Source organism: Rhinatrema bivittatum, chromosome 4 (genome assembly GCF_901001135.1).
Source record: "Rhinatrema bivittatum chromosome 4, aRhiBiv1.1, whole genome shotgun sequence".
NCBI classification, from domain to species: Eukaryota; Metazoa; Chordata; class Amphibia; order Gymnophiona; family Rhinatrematidae; genus Rhinatrema; species Rhinatrema bivittatum.
The window spans coordinates 385,302,209-385,322,008 of record NC_042618.1 but is presented as its reverse complement, the minus strand read 5'-3'; the positions used below and the strand labels follow the sequence as shown (position 1 = coordinate 385,322,008).

General features: G+C 42.0%; 1 protein-coding gene across 2 annotated transcripts in view; it reads left to right on the top strand.

Annotated features, from left to right (window-relative positions):
* The window catches only part of C4H3orf67 (chromosome 4 C3orf67 homolog), a 479,946-nt gene extending 460,458 nt beyond the window's left edge, over positions 1–19,488 (top strand). For both annotated transcript variants that reach the window (XM_029600997.1, XM_029600998.1), the window contains one exon: positions 18,942–19,488. In XM_029600997.1, coding sequence (XP_029456857.1) covers positions 18,942–19,054 — 113 coding nt within the window. In that variant the 3' untranslated portion in view covers positions 19,055–19,488. The remainder of the gene's footprint in view (positions 1–18,941) is intronic.
* Positions 19,489–19,800: the final 312 nt, after the last annotated feature.

The window sequence follows — 19,800 nt, the reverse complement described above, 5'->3', positions numbered from 1 at the left end:
TTTGCGATTTTTGTCAGCTGATATTGGTGGCGAAATACGACTCCACATACCATTGGAACGTTTTATGTGAACAGCAGACCTATGGCGACCAAAATTCAACGAAAAGAGAAGGAAAAGGCAAAGCTGCCTGAACCTAAGATGGCGCCGGCGTCTCCAGAACTCCCTGAAACTACAACGGAGGAATCGCTAGAAGACAGAATATCACAAGCTGTGGTACTGGCACTCGATGCGAGATTACATCAGATAGCAGAGCAAATTGCTGAAGTGCGTTCCTCTTTGGGGGAAATTGAAAATCGTATGGAGAGAGTGGCAGGACGCACAACTCTTCTGGAAGATGATGTCGGGGCTATGGAACGTCGGATTTTAGACCTGGAAAAGAACAGCAAGCAACAAAGTGAAAAATTAGATGAGTTGGAGAACCGAGCGCGTCGCAATAATTTGTGCTTCGTCGGGTTCCCAGAATCAATCATCAAAGCAGACATTATGAAAACACTGGAGTCCTGGCTGACCGCTCAGATTCCCGGCTTTACAGAGTGCGGCAGGAGGCCTGATGGAGGTTGCACATCGGGTAGGCCCGAAATCAACGGAAGGAGTGGCCGCTAGACCGCGCATAGTAATTGCTCGATTTTTTAATTATGTCCACAAGATGCTCATTTTGCAGCATTATCGCAAAGAGAGAGACCTAAAATATGGGAACCAGAAAATCTTAATATTTCAAGATTTTTCCGCTCATGTGTCCGGGTTGAGAAAGGCCTACACCCCGGTATGCTCAGATCTGGTTGCCAAAAAGATACGATTTTCATTACTGTATCCGGCTAAATTAAAGATATGGCACCAAGGAAGGCAACAGACTTTTGAAGATGCTATGGTAGCCCGCGACTTTGTCAACAATCTTCCGCACTCTGCGGCGGCTACCAATGGTTGATGGCCTTTGGAATATGGGCGGCTGATATCTCTCTTACGTTTCCCATCTGGAACTCGGGCTCTAGTTTTAAACGAGAGACCGGAGAGCCAAGAGATATATGCTTAAACGGAAGAGTCCCGTGGTGCACTCTAATGAATCTGAAGCCACGCAACAACACATCTGGCAGTCCCAGTGAGGCTGTGATCAGTTAATAATTGGAACCTTAGGGGCTGAGTCTATGGAGACATAGAAACTTTAAAGCATGGTTTGCTTGTTTGTTGTCATTATGTTTTTCCTTGTAATATGACCTTAACTTCCTAACTAAATGACTTCGTGTTTGCCTGGGGCCTGCTGTTGAAGGAGTTATTACATTTCTTCTCCAGTGAATATAGTTACTATGGTGAGACGGCTGTACACGTCCCTTTGAGGGGACAATGGCCCTAAAGGGGTGGTTAAGTGTGGTGGCCTTTTCTGGGAAAGGGTTAGGGGTGGAGGGAGGAGAGGGTGTTAGTGGGATTGGGATGGGATTGCTGTGTCATTGGGGATATCATGGGGATCTAATTGTTTTAAACATACCTGCTTATTTCATAATGTACATTGGGAGACCACAGCCCCGTTCTTCAAATGGGGACCGCTCTTGGATCGCTATTGGATGTATGGTTAGGGAGCTAAATAACTGCCAGCTCCAAAAAAATACTGCAATATGGCGGGAGAAGTAGTCACATGGAATGTTGCGGGTCTTGGTACGCCCATTAAGCGAGAGAAGGTTCTCTCTCGTTTAAATAAATTAAACGCTAAGCTGATTTTTCTCCAAGAAACGCATCTACTGCAAAAGGAAGTGCGTAAACTTTTGAAAAAGGGATTTGGTCAAATGTTTTCAGCTGCAGGTAATTCCAAGAGTTGTGGGATAGCGATCCTGATTCACAAGACCTTTGATTTTCAGCTGAAAAACCAAATTAGTGATCCAAAGGGGCGGTACATTATTGTAACGGGGATATTGATGGGGATGGCAGTAACACTTGCGTCGGTGTATGCTCCCAATCAGTATAACCACTCTTTTTTTTGTGGAACTGGTGTCCCAACTTTCAAAATTCAGATATCATCCAGTTATATTAGGGGGGGGATTTAAATTGCATTGTGGATCCGGTGCTAGATAGGCAGCCTGGGAAATCAGGAAAACCCATGAGTGTACCCACTTGACGTTGTTAGATCTTTGGCGGACTTTGAATCCCGGGGACCATGACTGCACTCATCTGGCCAGGGCTCATGGTACTTTGTCTAGAATAGACTACCTATTGATCTCGGAATCCCTCTTTTTGAGGTTTTCCAAGGCTAGGATATCTGATTTAATAATCTCTGATCATTGCCCAGTGACTGCTTACTTAGAAGTTCTACCAACCTCTGGAGGGAATCAATGGCGTTTGCCTGGGTTTCTCTCTTTTGATCGGCGATTTCCACAGTCTTAAAAGAAAAATGGGCTGAGTATGCTGGGGAAAATAGTCAACATGTCTCTCAACCGATATTATTCTGGGAAATTGCTAAGGCAGTTATGAGGGGCCATATAATCAGTTATGTTTGTCACAAAAAGAAAAAACAGAATGCTGAGATTCTCACCCTCACTCAGACTTTTAAAGAATTAAAGAAGGTGCTTACAGGACAGGCTGATGACCCTAAGTTAGGGGAATTCAAAGCCACTCAAATGGCATTAAACAACCTATTACAAAACAGGGCGGAACGCTCGGTGCAACATTACAAGTTCCGCATGTTTCATCAAGCGAACAAGGCTGGGAAAACTTTAGCGAATCTTTTAAAAAGTCAGGAACCCAGCAAGTTTATATCTGCAATCAAAGATATCCGGGGGAGAGTTCATACTAGTTCTTTTGATATTGCTAATATTTTTTCACAATATTATAAAGATCTTTATTCTTCTGAAGAGCCTAATCTTGAATGCATAACCCGGTTTCTAGATCAGGTGTCCTGTCCTGAGATATCAGATACCCAGCGCATCTTATTAGATCGAGATATATCCGAAGAAGAAGTGAAGGAAGCAACTCAGACTCTGCCAGCGCATAAAGCTCCTGGGCCCGATGGCTTTGACTCCACCTTTTATAAAGCTTTAATTGCTGAGGTCCCAGCAGTTTTGAGTAAGGTGTTTGTGGCCATGAAAGAAAGAGGGTCTATGCCAGAAACAATGCGGTCTGCTAATATAGTAGTTCTTCCTAAACCTGGTAGAGAAACCTTCTCACAGGATCCTATAGGCCTATATCCCTATTAAACTTAGATATCAAAATTTATGCAAACATTTTAGCCAATAGACTTAAGAATATTATGCCCCAAATTATTGGAAAAGACCAGGTTGGGTTTGTAAAGGGTCGACGGGCGACTGTGAATATTCACAGGGTGCTCTGCGCTTTAGAAACCTGCGCACACCGATCATTGAAAGACCCCCTGTTAGTGGCATGTGATGCTGAAAAAGCATTTGATAGGGTAGAATGGTTGTTTTTGAAACAAGTTTTAAGGAAATTTGGTATTAGGGGGGAGTTCTTTGCTTATATCACTTTACTATATACCAACCCCACAGCTAGGATTATGGTGAATGGTTCTCTTTCCAATCCATTTCCACTATGTCAAGGGCCGCGGCAGGGATGCCCACTGTCCCCACTTTTATTTATTTTATCAGTTGAACCTCTGGCCATAACTCTTCGATCAAACTCGGGTATAGCAGGTATACCCGTGGGTCAGCATACTCACAAAACATTGCTTTTTGCGGATGATCTACTTTTGCTCTTGACCAATGCAAGGGAATCACTTCCTGCTGCTTTACAACTCTTTGCTGAATATCAGGAGGCCTCGGGTTTTAAACTGAATTTAGACAAGACTGAAGCCCTGGATGTAGCTGGAACGCTGGAAACCTCTTGGTCTGACCTTCCTGTTAAATGGGCGGGAGATAAACTTAAATATTTGGGGGTGCAAATTCATAGACGCACCAATCAATGGTACTGGGTTAATATTCCCCCACTATTGGATAAGATCCGAGGTAAATTGGAGGCCTGGCGACATTTTCCTCTGTCGTTACACGGTCGAGTGGCTGTTATCAAGATGGTGATTGCCCCCAAGCTACTTTATTTGTTGCTTATGATACCTATATATTTGTTGGGGACAGATTTAAAACGTCTTCAACGAGATATTACACTCTTTTTATGGCAGGGTAAAAAGGGGGCCTAAACTTACCTGACTTTAGAATGTATGCATGGGCGGCAAACCTGAGGTTCCTAAGGGACTGGATTAATGGTACCTCTGAGTTTACTGATTATTACCTAATTCAAAATATATGTTATCCAGTAGATCCTAAGTTGATTCTCCACCTACCAAAGAGGGACATTTCTCGGCTGGGAATAATGGCACAGATGGTTTTTACTATACGTCGTGCCTGGACCGAGCTGAGGACACTCCTGAGATTGCCGGTACAACTTTCCTCCCAATATCCAGTGCATAATAATCCTCTGACCCCACCGTTTGATCAAATATACAGGGGTCTGCAACCACCATTGGAATATCATACATTGGGGGGGCTCCTTGATCCTGTCACTGGGAAACTTAAATCTTTCGAGGATTTACAGCTACTGCTGGGGCTTAAGAATACTCATTTTTTGCAATATGCGCAATTGTGTGCTTTTGTTCATCAGTTATTGAAAAAAGTAGAAGGACCGCTAGACACTCCTGCATATCTCTTTCTCCTTAAATTATACCAGGGGAAACAGGGTTCTTTATCCCTATTATATAAATACTGCCAAAATATTACACACTATTCGACTTTTGAACGTTTAACACATGTGTAGCAGACCGATATTCCGGAGGACCTAGATGATACTATGCTCCGAGAAGGTTATCTGTCCATTTTTAAAATTACAAACAATGTCTCCCTGAGAGAAATGCAGGGGAGGATATTTCATAGGGTGGTTTATACCCCGCAGGCTGCTTTTCATATGGGAATGAACCCCTCAAATCTCTGCTCAAAGTGTTCGAGGGGACCGGCCAATCTCATACATGCGCTGTGGGAATGTCCCTTAATTCATACTTTTTGGGAACAAGTTCGTACAACAATATCCAATATGTTTTCTGCACAGATCCAGTGGTCCTGAGCTTACTGTTTGTTAAATATCGATATAGGAGAATCCTCGTTAAATCATGACAATATACTGTTTTTCTCCAAAACCTGTTTAATAGTTTAAAAGTGTATTCTATTAAAATGGGTGGACTCTGTACCCCCGGATAGTTCAATGTGGAAAGCACAAATGTCCCATTTATTTCTGATGGAATATGGCTCTTTATATATGCATTCCTCTAATAAGAAAAGGAGTTTTTTTCGAGATACGTGGCAGGTTTTTCATGCCTCTTTACCGGAGGCTATTCAGAGGTTGTTTCCTCTCCAACCAATGGGAACTTAGGAGAGTGAAGGTTTACTTTCCGGTGTAAAATTTTGCAAACGGCTGTGGAAAAATGCATATAAATCTGTTTATAGATGTGATATTTACCAGTTTGATCCCACAGGAGTGTTGAGTGTCTAGAATTTGGTTTAAGTTTGTAAGTGACGCAGCAAGGGTGGGTTGGGGGGGATGGGTAGGGGTGTATTGAGGATATTATTCACAGGGAGAAAATGTAAAATATGTCAGAATTTATGGCTGGTACGGTTGACTGATGTTCTGAGTTGTCACTGTACTTTTTTTTTTTTATACTCATCACCTGTTATGCAAATGTTGACTTATTGTTCTGGCTGTATTTTTACATAATTCAGTCAATTTTTTTTTCCTTTTAATAGGAGATCCAACCCCAGCTACATTTCAGATTACTATATTACTAGCCAAACTTACAAACAAATAAGCACTTATATACAAATTGCTTCCTTATCAAGGCGGAAACCTCCCAGCTTTAAGCACCCTCCCTCACTCCAAGATAGAATCCGCAGCATATTTATTTATTTATTTATGTAACACTTTTTTTTAATATATATACTATATATATATATATATATATATTCCACATATAGTCATCATCTTCCCCTTCATCTAATTCCTTACCCCATCCTTCCCCTTCTAGCTATTTTCCTCCCATCCCATCCCCACCCAATCCCAATAACATTATTCGTACCCTCATCAAAGGGTTTACTCACACACCCACACATCACACACATCCAGCTATACAACCATGCACCACACATCCTAATGCAATCGGGTACCACCCCCTTTACATCTCCACAGCATCTCTTAAACACTCATTCTCCCACAATCACCCTCATACTCCTACAATCACCCAACTCCTCATAGTCCACCCTAGTTGTTCAAAAATAATAAACTTTGTAAGAGGTTCTGAAACATCAGTATTAGAAAGGAATCCAAATCCAAATCTCTAAAAAGCTGCCAAGCATAACACCCTTCTCCTAGCACTAAATGCAGCTATGCAGCTTTTTCAGGGAGCCTTACACATCGGATCATTAGTATCAAAAACTCTCTGATCGCTGGTTCTTCAACCTTAAACTCCCAGTTTACCGTGACCCCTCATCCAGTCAGTATTTGGCAATAAAGAATTATATTCCCACTCACACCAGATAAATAGTAGGTGTAAATATACACTGGTAACATACGTATGCACATCACTTTGGCAAGTTATGGTTGGCCCTGTCCCAGAACTCCCCTGGCCCATCCATTTTTAATACGAGCAATTCTATTCAAACACCATTACTTACATGTGTATGTTTGAAGTTTATAGTTTAAACATTTACGCGAATATGTGCTATTTGTGCGTGCATCAGCTAATTTATATGTGCAGAACTTTTTGAAAATTCACCTTTAAGTTCAATGCATCTTTAGTAATATATTCTATATTCTAACTTTTGCTCTATTATACCCAAGACATTTTCTCCATCAAAGAGGTCTGGCTAGAATTTAACAATCAGGTCATAATTGCCATTTCTGAATGTGTCAAATCCATTACCAACTACTTTACTCATTTAAGCATAACCTCCTCTGAAATTGTTCATTTAATTTTCCTTGTTTTGTTACTTAAAACTTGCTCATTCTTCCTGTTCAGCTTCATTGCACAGGGCTTTCTTAAAAAAAAAACCACTGAAATAAATAGTTGTTAATAATACATTTGGAATCATGGAGAAAATACAGCCACTCTTCATTAGTGCAGGAAATTTTGTGTGATTTTGTAAGATCTTATATACCAAGGGTGGCCAACTCCAGTCCTCAAGAACCACAAACAGGCCTGGTTTTCAAAATATTCATTAACAAATATGTATGAGATAGATTTGCATGTACTGCCTTCATTGTGTACAACTATATCTCATGCATATTCATTGTGGATTTTCTGAAAACCAGACCTGTTTGAGACTCTCAAGGACCGGAGATGGCCATCCCTGTCTTATACTATCTTGTTCCTATGGTTTTTCGTTATAACAAATGTGGTTGTAGGATAGATATTCTTCAGCCTCTGTAAACTGTACTTCATATATAGAACTAATTTGGAAGTATAACATACAAACCTCAACGTCCTATGCCTCTTCATTTAATATTGTATGTTTTAGCTTCTCTTCTTTCTTCTGCATGGCTTCCTGTTATAATGTTAGAACTCTACTGATCATTCTCACAGAGTGGCTTTCATGTACAAAGAAGCAGAAATAAACAGGGAGGGAGAGAACAGAAAATCTCAGGTAGACAAGTCTTCCTCCCATCAGGCCAAAACTGAAATGCTAAGTTTTCTGTAACTACAATCCAGCTGTATTATATTGAGTCGTCTAAATCCTTGTAGAAGCCTTACCCTTTACTTAATGTAACTTTTCTAAAAGGTTCTCAAAAGCTAGGTTATGTGTGCCCATGTTAACAATTATCTTGGGTTGGTGCCACCGGCCACTCTCCCAGTCACAATCTGGCTGGAATTCTCTGGTCACATAAGAAACGTCTCTGGGGGTGCTTTTTCACTGTCCTGCTGCCTGACTCCTTGCAGCTTCCCCAGTTTCACCCTCGGAGGCTCCCCAGGCCAGGTACTTCAGTTTCTATTGCCTATATTTTACCCCATCCAGGGTGTCATGGTTACAGGTTCAAATCCTCTTACCCATACCCAATGGGTGAGCTGGACTTAAGCACATATAGTCCTAGGTTATCCCAGTAGTTTAGTCTCTATAGCTTTACTTTATTAAACCACTTCAGTTTCAAACTCATACAATAAGAAAGCACTTTCACCTTAATCCTCCTGTACACTACTCATAATTGCTTCCTGCACAACCAAAGCTTGGCTGCATTCTAAGGGCCTGGGCCTTAGAGAACCAGACCCCACTGCTACCTCCCACCATAGTCTACAGCTGGAGTTTGTGCTTCCCTTTTCACTATGGCTGCAATTACATCAACCCCACGGCAGTGTTCACTTAAAACTCTTGACCTGCAGTCTCCATGAATGTATCCTCTTCTGGAGGGAGTTCTACCACTCATTTCCCAAATCCATTGGCTTCAGCTCGTCCTCAGGGCTGCTCAATACCTCACCTCCTTTGTCTCCTCTGTCTGTTCTAGTAGGATTCTTTCCTGTTTCTGCCTTGTCTTTCCTTCAGACAGGTTCTCACCCTTCTACCAGGCTCTCTTGTCCTCTCAATAGGGCAAAGCCTGGAAAGTCCTCTCACTTCAGAACCCCTGTGCCTTCTGGGAGTTGGAGTTCACCTCCTACTCTGATTTCTTTTACATACTGGATCTCCTTCCCAGGTTCTCCTTACAGCCCACCTTCTTGTATTCACCAGGGGAATATAATGCCCAGCACATGATCCATAATGAATAAAGCTCTCTGAAATGAATAGCATTTAAATTAGATAAACTAGCTAATTTCGATCTAAAGTTTATATTTAGATAAAATCTTTTCAGGCTTTAAAATATTTAGATAGTCTTTTACATCATAATTGGAGAACCTGAAAAGGCACAGGAAGGGCTGCAGAATCTGGTCCTTACTATATGATTAACAGGAGACCAGGAGCCAAGCCAGTTTGTAAAGGTAGTGGCCCCTCTCCCCCACCAGTCAATTTCCCCTTATCTCCAGTGCTAATCTAGCTGGCAGTAGGAGAAAATAAATTGCAGCACCTTAAGCCATGTCCTCCTCCTCTCCCACCAGTAACTTGACTGCCATTTTGAACCATGTGTCCGGAGAGTGTCCCATAGGAGACACTTGAGATGGGGAGAGAGGGAACCTAAGATGGGAAGAAGTGTGAGAGAAGATGGGGGAGGGCTGTGAGGGGGAGCACAGTCAAGACTCCTCCATCTCCTCCCTCTTGCTCCTTCACCAGTGGCTTGTTGGTCTAGGGGTATGATCCTAGCTTAGGGTGCGAGAGGTCCTGGGTTCAACTCCCAGATGAACCCTTACCTTTGGTAGTAGAACAGGACTGAAAGGCTCATCTGCATACTGTTCCCAGCAGCCCCCAGGTAAAATCTCCATAATTCATAGCGAGTGATCCAGGTTTCAAACTGTACAGCCCCAGCTTCCAGAGGCCCTGCACCCCTTGCAGTGGAACAGGACTGGAAGGCTCATCTGCATAGTGTTCACAGCAGTCCCCAGGAGAGGACTTCAGAGGCCACAGCAAGCAATCCAGGCTTCAAACTCCACAGCCCCAACTTCCAGAGGCCTTGCACCCCTTGCAGTACAAGAGGACTGGAAATGTGTGCCTAACAGCACATGAAACTCAAGCCTCTCAATCTAGTGGTAGCACTGAGAGAAGATCATCTTGCTGAAGAGGACTGGTAAGTATTGCTGTGGGAAATCTTAGGACTTAAAAGCTAGACTCACTTCAGTTAGAGAGAGAGTGATATCACTCACGGGACCAAAATTATGGAATGCTTTACCACTGGATTTAAGATTGCAAGCTGAACTTAAGCTGTTTAAAAAAGCACTCAAAACTTGGCTATTTGAGCAGGCTTACAAAGCAGGCGTTGGTTAAATTCTTGCTACCAGTTAATTTTATTTACCACGATGTTTTATAGACTACTTTATTTTATTTGTACACATTTAATTGATTATTTAATTGTATTTGACCATAGATTTGTATTATGCTTTTTATGTTTTTATTTTAGTGTTTTATGATTGCATTTTATCTTTTGTTTTGATATATTTTACTGGAACTTGTATATGTTTGAAATGTTTGTAAACCGTTGTGACAGCTAGTCTAAACAACAGTATATAAAAGCCCAACAAATAAATAAAATAAATATTCTTTAGAGTTTGTATGTGTCTGAGTTAATAAGCAAGCCAGAGGGAGTTAATTCTAGTGTCTGTATTTCCCTCTCATCCACTCACCCCTAGCTCATCCTTTGATTTATAGTCAGAGAGACTTTCTCATTAAAAATCAATCAGGCTCTTATCTAAATTATACTATTGCACCAGCCCTTATTGAGAGTTTATTCATCCCCTTGTAGGTCATTACCAGATTAATTAGTGAATTCACCTATAAATGTAAAGGACTCTAATTGTACACATTCCAACTCCCATAGCAACCTAAATGTAACCAGGAACTCAACAAAATTAAGATGGAGGCAGCAGTCCAGCAGCAAGAGAGGAGCCTCCCAATCTTTTGCAGCGAGTGTCACATGTATGATGTTTACCTGCCAGTGAGAGTTTGTATGTGTACACCTTGTGAAAATATCTCCTGGCTCTCAGAGATTAGTCCAATCTCTGGAGGCTACAGTGGCAGACCTGGAGGAGCTGAGGCAGATAGAGAGATATATTAATGAGACCTTCAGAGACATAGTAGCCAAATCCCAAATACAGTCTGGCAGCCCTGGTGCTGCCTTGGATCAGAAAGGTCTCCTGGTTGGAGAAGTGATCCTATAGCAAGGAACTTCTCTCCTCGCACCAAGGACGATTCTCTCAGGGCTACTTCCAGGGAGGGAAGAGTTAGGTTGGCCATCATAGTTGGTGATTCAATTATTAAAAATGTAGATAGCTGGGTGGCTGGTGGACATGAGGGACCGCCTGGTAACTTGCCTGCCTGATTTGAAGGTGGCAGACCTCACACATCATCTAGATAGGATTTTAGACAGTGCTGGGGAGGAGCCGGCTGTCATGGTACATGTGCGCACCAACAACATAGGAAAGTGTGGGGGAGGTTCTGGAAGCTAAATTTAGGATTTTAGGTAAAAAGCTGAAATCCAGAACCACCAGGGTGACATTCTGTGACATGCGCCCTGTTCCATGTGCAGGTCCCCAGAGGCAGACAGAGCTCCAGAGTCTCAATATGTGGATGAGACAATGGTGCAGGGAAGAGGGATTCAGTTTTGTAAGGAACTGAGCAACCTTTTGGGGAAGGGGGAGACTTTTCCGAAAGGATAGGCTCTACCTTAACCAGAATGGAACCAGGCTGCTTTCAATAACTTTTAAAAAGGAGATAGAGCATCTTTTAAACTAGAAGAAGGGGGAAAGCCAACAATCACTCAACAGTGCATGGTTTGAAGGGTTGTATCTTCAAAGGATACTAATGAAACAGGAGAGTTATGGTATCCCAACACAGAGGTTCCAATAATAAGAAAAGTGGTCCATGTGCCTATAAGTAAAGAATCGCCTGAGCTAAAGGATTCCAAATTATCTATATCTACTGAAAAGCAGGTTGTTATTTTGTTAATACAAACAAACACACTTTGAAATGTTTGTAAGCCAATGCCAGAAGTCTAAGAAGTAAAATGAAAGAGTTTGGGCCAGATCTTAAAAAAACCGTGCGGGCGTAGATTTTATAACATGCACGCACTGCCGCGCGCATGTTATAAAATCCAGGGTCGGCGCGCAATGGGGTGCACACTTGTGGATCCTGCGCACGCCGAGCCCTAGGGGAGGCCTGATGGCTTTCCCCATTCCCTCCAAGGCCGCTCCGAAATTGGCCTTGGAGGGAACTTTTTTTTTGGTCCCCCCCACCTTTCCCTCCCTTCCCCTATCTAACTCACCCCCCAGCCCTTCCTAAACCCCCCCCTACCTTATTTCGTTGAGTTACGCCTGCCTCTGGCAGGCATAACTTGCGCGCACCACCTCCACAAGGCTCCTGGCATCCATCTGCAAATCCCATCATCAACCTACCACATATCTCAGAAAGGTCCACCTTTCAATTGAGATCTACCTGCAAGAAGACTGGTTCCTGTGTCTATCATAATGCAGGATAATGTTCTATTTGAGGGCTATCTCACCAAAGTTCCCCCTCACCCACCTCCAACACCTGTAATCCATAAGGACCCTCACACTGCACTAATTGCAGCCAGCCATCAGAGCTTGGCTATCACCTGAAGCTAGGATACATCTGTAATTTCCATAAACTGCTTTTCATCCAGACATTAATTATAGGACAAATGGTTGGTAAGGTAGAAGAAGCTACTGAGACCCATTAGTAACTCTTTGTCTAATATATTAACCAATATGCTTTGAGGCTTTTAATGCAACTGCAACATTGCTCCCTGCTTAGATGGCAGGGGGAAAAGAGGAATTGGATTCAGATGACAACAGAGGGCCCCAGCTTCCATGGTCTGGGATACTGATACGCAGAGATAAGGGAAAAAACACAGGACTGCTTCTATGGCCAAGTCCTAAAGAAAACAAAGAAAGCATGCATGGGGGTATCTTGCTGGAGTGGCAGTTACCACCCTTAATCAATAAGCCTTCATACTTTTGATGCAACTCCAACATTACTCTCTGCTTCAGAGGCAGGGAAAAAGAGGTATTGGATTCAGACCACAACTAATGAAGGCCCCAACTTTTAAGGTCTGGGGAAATGATAAGCATGGGGTAACCTGCACAGAGCAGCAGTTATTGCCCTTAATAGAAGGCATGGGATTACTACTCCACCAATAAGTCTTGATGCTTTTGATACAATTGCAACATTGCTCTCTCCTCCGAAGACGGAGGGTGGAGTGGAAGGAAGAGGAATTTGGATTCAGAGACAACCAACACAAGACATGACGTTTTTACAGTCTTGGGTACTGATACACAGACATTAAGAAAAAAAAAACACAGGACTGCTTCTATGGCCAAGTCTATAAAGCAAAGCACATCAAGCAGCACTGACTGATACATGGGGTAACCTGCACAGCATAGCAGACACTACCATGGGAAGCTTGCTGGGCAGACTGGTCCTTTTCTGCCATCATTTCTATTTTTCTATGTCACATGGTAGGAGCAATGGACGGCCAGCACCATCTTAAAAAATGGCGCAGGCCATCCATTGCTCCTAATATGTGACAGGGACCGGCCAATGGCACCGATAGCCCCTGTCACATGGTAAGGGCAAAGGGCCACTGGCGCCATTTTGATTTGTGGCAGCAGATGGCCCGAGAGGGGGACATCGCTCCCGGGACCCCTGCTGGACCACCAGGGACTTTAGGCAAGTTTTTTTTGGGGGGGGGGGGGGTGTCGGGAAGGTGGGGGATTGTAAATAATTAAATCTGAAGGGTTGGAGTGGGTTTGAGTTTTTTTTTTCTGTGTGCCCTTTCTCCCTACCCCCCAAAACAATAAGAAAACTACACAAAATTTCATGGGGTTTTCCTATCATTTTCGGGGACCCCTGATTCATGATGAAAAAGGAAATATCATACATAAAAACGATGCACATCCCTAACAGGCAAGACATAGCCCCTGCAGGTGGAAGATTGCAGGTCCTGTTCTCACTGCTGGCATAAATACAGTATGGTTTACTTGTTGAATCTGAACCTGCGCCTGTCTTGCTCCTCTAACAGATCCAAAACCTGTGCCCTAGTCCTATATACTGTCTCCCTCTGTTCTCCCTCTCTTTCTCCTCAGCCATTGTGCCATGAATATCCATAAGCCCATTAGAGTCATTTTAAAAATGAGTTCTCCATCACTGACTCACACCCCTCAGTATGGCCGTCAGTCCCAGGTACACTCACTACCATCCCCCAGTATAACCCAGTCTGTCCCAGGCACTACCAACCCCCAGTATAGCCTAGTTACCCCCCAGTCTGTCTCAGTTATCACCCAGTTTTGCCCAGTCTGTCCCAAAGACACCACCACTCCCAGTATAGCCCAGCCCTTCCCAGTTACCATCCATTATAGCCCAGTCTTCCCCAGGGACATTCATTTGCATTCCCCAGTATAGCCCAGTCTGTCCCAGTTACTCACTAATATAGCCCCGTCTGTTCCAAAGAAACTCACTACCACCCTCCAGCATGGCCCAGTTTGTCTCAGTTACTCCCCCAGTATAGCCCAGTCTGCCCCTTGCCTGCTGTCGTGTCCACTCACCCAGAAAAGCCAGCCCATGAAACAAAGTCATAAATCACCATGAAGGTTTGAACTTGTGTGTATAAATGAGCAGTAGTAAATGTACTCGTGCAGTGTGTGTAAGTCACTTTTAAAATACCAACTTATACGCATACATGCAAACCATGCCCTGACATGTCCCTAACACCACCACTTTTTTCACACATACATTTACTCGCAAAGGTGAATATACGTGCTTATGTAGCAAGTTTATAAAATAGAGATTGTGCATGAATACTTCACATGTGCGCATATATGCAACTTTTTGAAAATTCACCCCTTGTATTCTGACTTAAATGGGCAGGTGAGTCTATTGTTTATTTAGGATTGGTAATTCTGAAAGTCACTTCAGTTGTTTATCATATGAATGTGATGCCCATGATGAGGGAAACTGAGAAGTTACTGGAAGGGTGGAAGCATCTGCCTCTCTCCTTATGTGGAAGAATACAATTAATAAAAATGATCACTCTCCCTAAATGGTTGCATATATTACAGAATTTACCAATAGTGATGGCAAAGGCAGACTTGGCATAGTAGAATAAATTGGTTTCCCATTTCATATGACAGGATAAAAAGTCCAGAATGCAAATGAGAAATCTTCAACTGGCGATGGAATTTGGGACTACCTGATATTAGACTATACAATGTAGCATGTGAGAAATTAGATCAATGACCATGAAGTATATAGTGATATTGGCTTGAAAGACAACTTAGTGAGCCCTTGTAATTAGCATATCTGTACTATAGACTAATTCAGGAGTCATATCAAGCATATCTAAAAGGAGTATCTTGACTAGGACAGTTTGATGTGCTTGGTCAATAGCAAAGAACAAGTTTGATCTCCCCCGTGTCACTAGCTATTCCAAATGTAGATTTTATACTGGGAATGGAAAATCTTATTTTCAGCTCTTGGGAAAGTAAAAAGTTAAATTCATTGGGGTAACTGTTGTCAAGAAATTCAATCTTTTCAACAAGTGAGAGAAAAATAAAATATAGAAAATAGAGACTTCTATGCATTTCTACATGGGAGCTTTATTACCTACCAATCACAGGATTTTCAAAGCTGGGAATTTTGAGATGTCTAAGATAGAAGGTGCCCAAAAGACTGGCTTAGTCTCTCAACTGTATGTAGGCATGTTGAGGGAGAAGGCATCTGATCCATTCTCTGTTACAGTTATGAAGTAGCAAAGAATTTTCAATAGAGGATATTCAAAGCAGTTTAGCACATATTGATGTAATTCTCTTAATGGAGCACTTATCAATACACATTTTTGCATAGGCTGTACAGTTCCCCCAAAAGGGTATTGAAGGCAAGGATCTTATTTTAAATCCAACACCCATTTCCACTCTTCTCCCATGTCTTACCAACAAGCTTGGTAATCTAAACAGCTACTGAAATTATTGAGGCTATTATTTATTTATTTATTTATTTGTTTATTTGTTTATTTATTTATTTATTTATTTTCTTTATATACCGACATTCGATCGAGATATCACATCGGTTTCCAGATAACTAAAGGAATAGGGCTAGATCGGCCCTATTTTACATTATAACATGGTAACAATTATAACAAATTATAACAGAATAATAACAGAAGTACATGGAACAATAGATTATAGTATATAGTATAGTATATAACATATGTACTATATTACCCAGACAAGTGACTTCCTAGGGCTCCATGGTGTTGCTAGACAGTACCCAGCCACCACTAACCTGCCAGAACTGATTTGGTTGCTTTCTGTGAAGTTATAACCTGCTGGTGCTAATCTGGCTACCAAATGGCCCACAGTATCGCTAGGTCATGCTTCCTTTGCTTTGTCCTTAGCACTTCTCTCTTCACCTCTGCTCCTGAGAGAGTGAAAGGTAAGTAGTTTACAATACTGCAGCTTCCCAACCCTGTTCTTACCACTATTTTAGAATGACAACACTTAAGGACCATTAGGCCCTCCCAGTTGCCTCTACCTACACTGCTTTTCTCACCTCTCCCTAAACACAACACCATCCTCTTTTCTAAGGAGATCTTACAGCTATCAGTTATACATTTTTGGCCACCTGTTAGCTGGGGAGTATAGCCAAGTCATTCTGCCACCCATGCTAGGTAATCTGCCATTCCTCCACAATTATGCCTTACAATAGAGGAAAGTCTACTTGTTGTGTTTGACCATTATTTTTATGTATCTTATTGAACTAATATGGCAGACACAATCCCCCACATGCAACGCAATAACAGATGCCCTATCAACCCTAGGACTAAGTCAAATCATCAAAGGCCCAATGCACAAAGCAGGTCACACACTAGACCTCGTCTTCATCAATACTGATATATGGGCTACTTACCACATAAGTATTACTAATATCCCCTGGTCGGACCACTCTCTCTAATCTACACCAATCTGTCTTCCAACTGTAAATTTACAACAGAAAAAAGCCCACCTAGATCCTTCTCCTACTGGCCACCCTTCAACATAGAGACACTTCAAGATAATCTACAAATAGAACTATCAAGCATAGACCTATCTAACGCAGAAAACGCCACCTCCTCCTGGCTCAACCTTACAAAAACAATAGCAGACAAGATAAACCCCACAATAAAGAAAACAATAAAAAACCCCAAACACCAGAACCAATGGTACAACGACAACATCAGATCAGCTACATGCGAACTCTGAAAAAAAGAAAAAACCTGGAGGAACAACAAAACAACTACACGACTGAACGCCTACCGAACACACTTAGCATACTACAGAAAACATATCCACAACGCAAAAAAAGATTTCTACTCAAGAAAAATAAACAAATTCCAACACAACCCCAGAATGCTCTTCAGTATCGTACATAGCCTAACCAAATCCTCCAATGACTAGACATCACCAACCTTCAAGCTCTCAAGCAATGACTTTGCAGATTTCTTTAACGAAAAAATCAAAACCCTCATAAACAACAACATCAACAACAACACGCAAGACCAGAAAATACAAATCAATCAATCACCAAGCTGGCCCAACTTTGATTCAGCATCATCACTGGAAATCCAAACTATCATCAAAAAAATGAACTCAGCTAATCACCCTATTGATAGCATACCCATACAGACGATCAAGGCCATCGAGCCATCAATAACCAAAACATTAACCAACATCATGAACCTACCCCTCACAGAAGGAAACTACCCCGACTGCCTAAACTCAGCAATTATCAAACCCATACCGAAAAAGACCAACCTTGATCCAGAAAACCCACTAAACTACCGACCCATATCAAACCTACCATTCATTGCCAAAATTATTGAAAAAATCGTACACTTCCAACTCAGCGACCACCTGGAAAGGAATAACATCCTACTCCCCACGCAATTAGGCTTCAGGAAACAACTGAACACTGAATTACTACTCCTATCATTAACCGACACTGTGCTCAAAGGCTTTGACAACGGCCACAGCTACCTTCTAGTACTACTAGACCTATCAGCAGCCTTAGACATGGTAAACCATTCAATACTGATTGACCATCTCTCCGAAATTGGTGCAAATGAAAAAACCCTACAATGTTTCTCATCCTATCACAAAGGACCTACCAGATGTCAATCAGTGACACCCTCTCAAAGAAAGTAAACCTTGACACTGGAGTTCCCCAAGGCTCTGCACTATCTGCGACACTCTTCAACATTTATCTTCTCCCGATATGCCACTTCCTCTCAAACCTTAAACTGACCCACTTCATATATGCTGATGACATCCAAATACTTATCCCAATACACAACTCTGGAAGACACCTACAAAAAAACAGCCAATTACCTCACCAAAATAAAGCAACTACTAACCAACATGAGACTTATCCTAAACATTGATAAGACAGAAATAATCATGCTGGATAGAAAAAACAACCCTCTGCACCTATCACCACTCAACATAATGAATCAAAAGACGGCAGTCTCCCCTGTCACCCATGCACGCAACCTAGGAATCATAATTGATAAGGAACTATCCTTCAAGAACCACATCATCGCAAAAATCAAAGACGGATATCACAAACTCCTAATCCTGTGATATCTAAAACCTTTCCTTTCCCCCAATGACTTCAGAACAGTCCTCCAACTACTCATCTTCTCCAACCTGGATTACTGCAACTACCTGCTATTCAACTTACCTCTCACCACTATCCGACCACTCCAGATCCTTCAAAATACAGCCGCCAGAATACTCACAGGAACTAAAAAGTATGATCACATTACTCCAACTCTCATATCACTACACTGGCTCTCAATAAAATACAGGATAGACTACAAAATACTATCCATAATACACAAAAAAATATATGAAAAACAAACAAACTGGCTAAGTGCATCCATAAAACCCTACTCACCAAACCGAAATCTCCATTCAGCTAACAAAGGTCTATTAAAAATTCCACCTGCTAGACATGTAGAACCAATCCAAAGCACATAATTTAACCTGTACAGATTAACAACCGAACTATGTTTATAACGCCTACAATAACTATGTTAACAAGCATGTGAAATGTTTGAACACTCTGTTAAACATCGAAACTTTGTAAACCATTGTGATGGCGAAACTGAACGACGGTATATAAAACTCGATAAATAAATAAATAAATCAAGGACATAAACTATATTGTATTGTAGCAATTAAAAATAGTGAATATTTAAATTAAGAATATAGTACTTTATGAATATCATCTTCTGTTTCATGGAAATGATTGACTGTTCTGTTTAATGTTTCCCCTTTCCCACAGGTGAAGATAATATCACTACAGAAGATGATGAGGAAATCTTGACCCTGTTATATGATCCATGTCTAAACTGCTATTTTGACCCTGAAACTGGGAAGTACTATGAGCTAGCATAGCTAGTGCATAATATATGAAATGCTATTCATTTTCAAAGAATCACAACATTTAGATCAGGGATAGGTAGGGTTTTTTTAAAGTACCAGAAATTCTTATTCTTCTTTTGGGAGAACGTTGAAATACCTGGAGTGTTTCATGAAAATGTGTAGCACCAAAACCATTTTAAGCAACTGAATTAAGCAGGCACTACCTATGGGTGTTTCAATTGTTTCTCTTTATTTTGGATCTTTCTTCTCCATTGAGTCTTTCCATCTACCTCTTGTTTCTTCTTTGTTCCTTTAGATGTAGTGTCTGCTATCCATCTTTGAGTCTGTCTGTCCTGTTCATTTGTCCTAGCATTTTGCTCTCTTTCTCTTCTGATCCTGTTTCTCTCTATGGGCCTCATTTTCTAAAGTATCACAGGCCTGCGATACTTTAGAAGATGAGGGGCGGGGGGCCGGCCTGCGCGAGCCGGCAGCGATCGCACCGTTGCGGTGCGATCACTGCCGGTTTCGCACCCAATAGCGCCACCATAAAAGGTGTAGCTATTGGGAGCGAAATAGGCAGCGAAAAGGCACTTACCTTTTCGCTGTCCGCGGCATCGGCGCAGAGTCGGCCCCGGTGACGCCCCGACTCCTCCTCTTCCGGGGCCGACTCCGCCCCAACTCTGCCCCCATCCTGGTATTGCACGCGATAAGGGACTTTTCGCGTGCAAAAGGTCCCTTATCGTGTGCGAGCGGCCTATGTCACTCTTCTTAGTCTATTT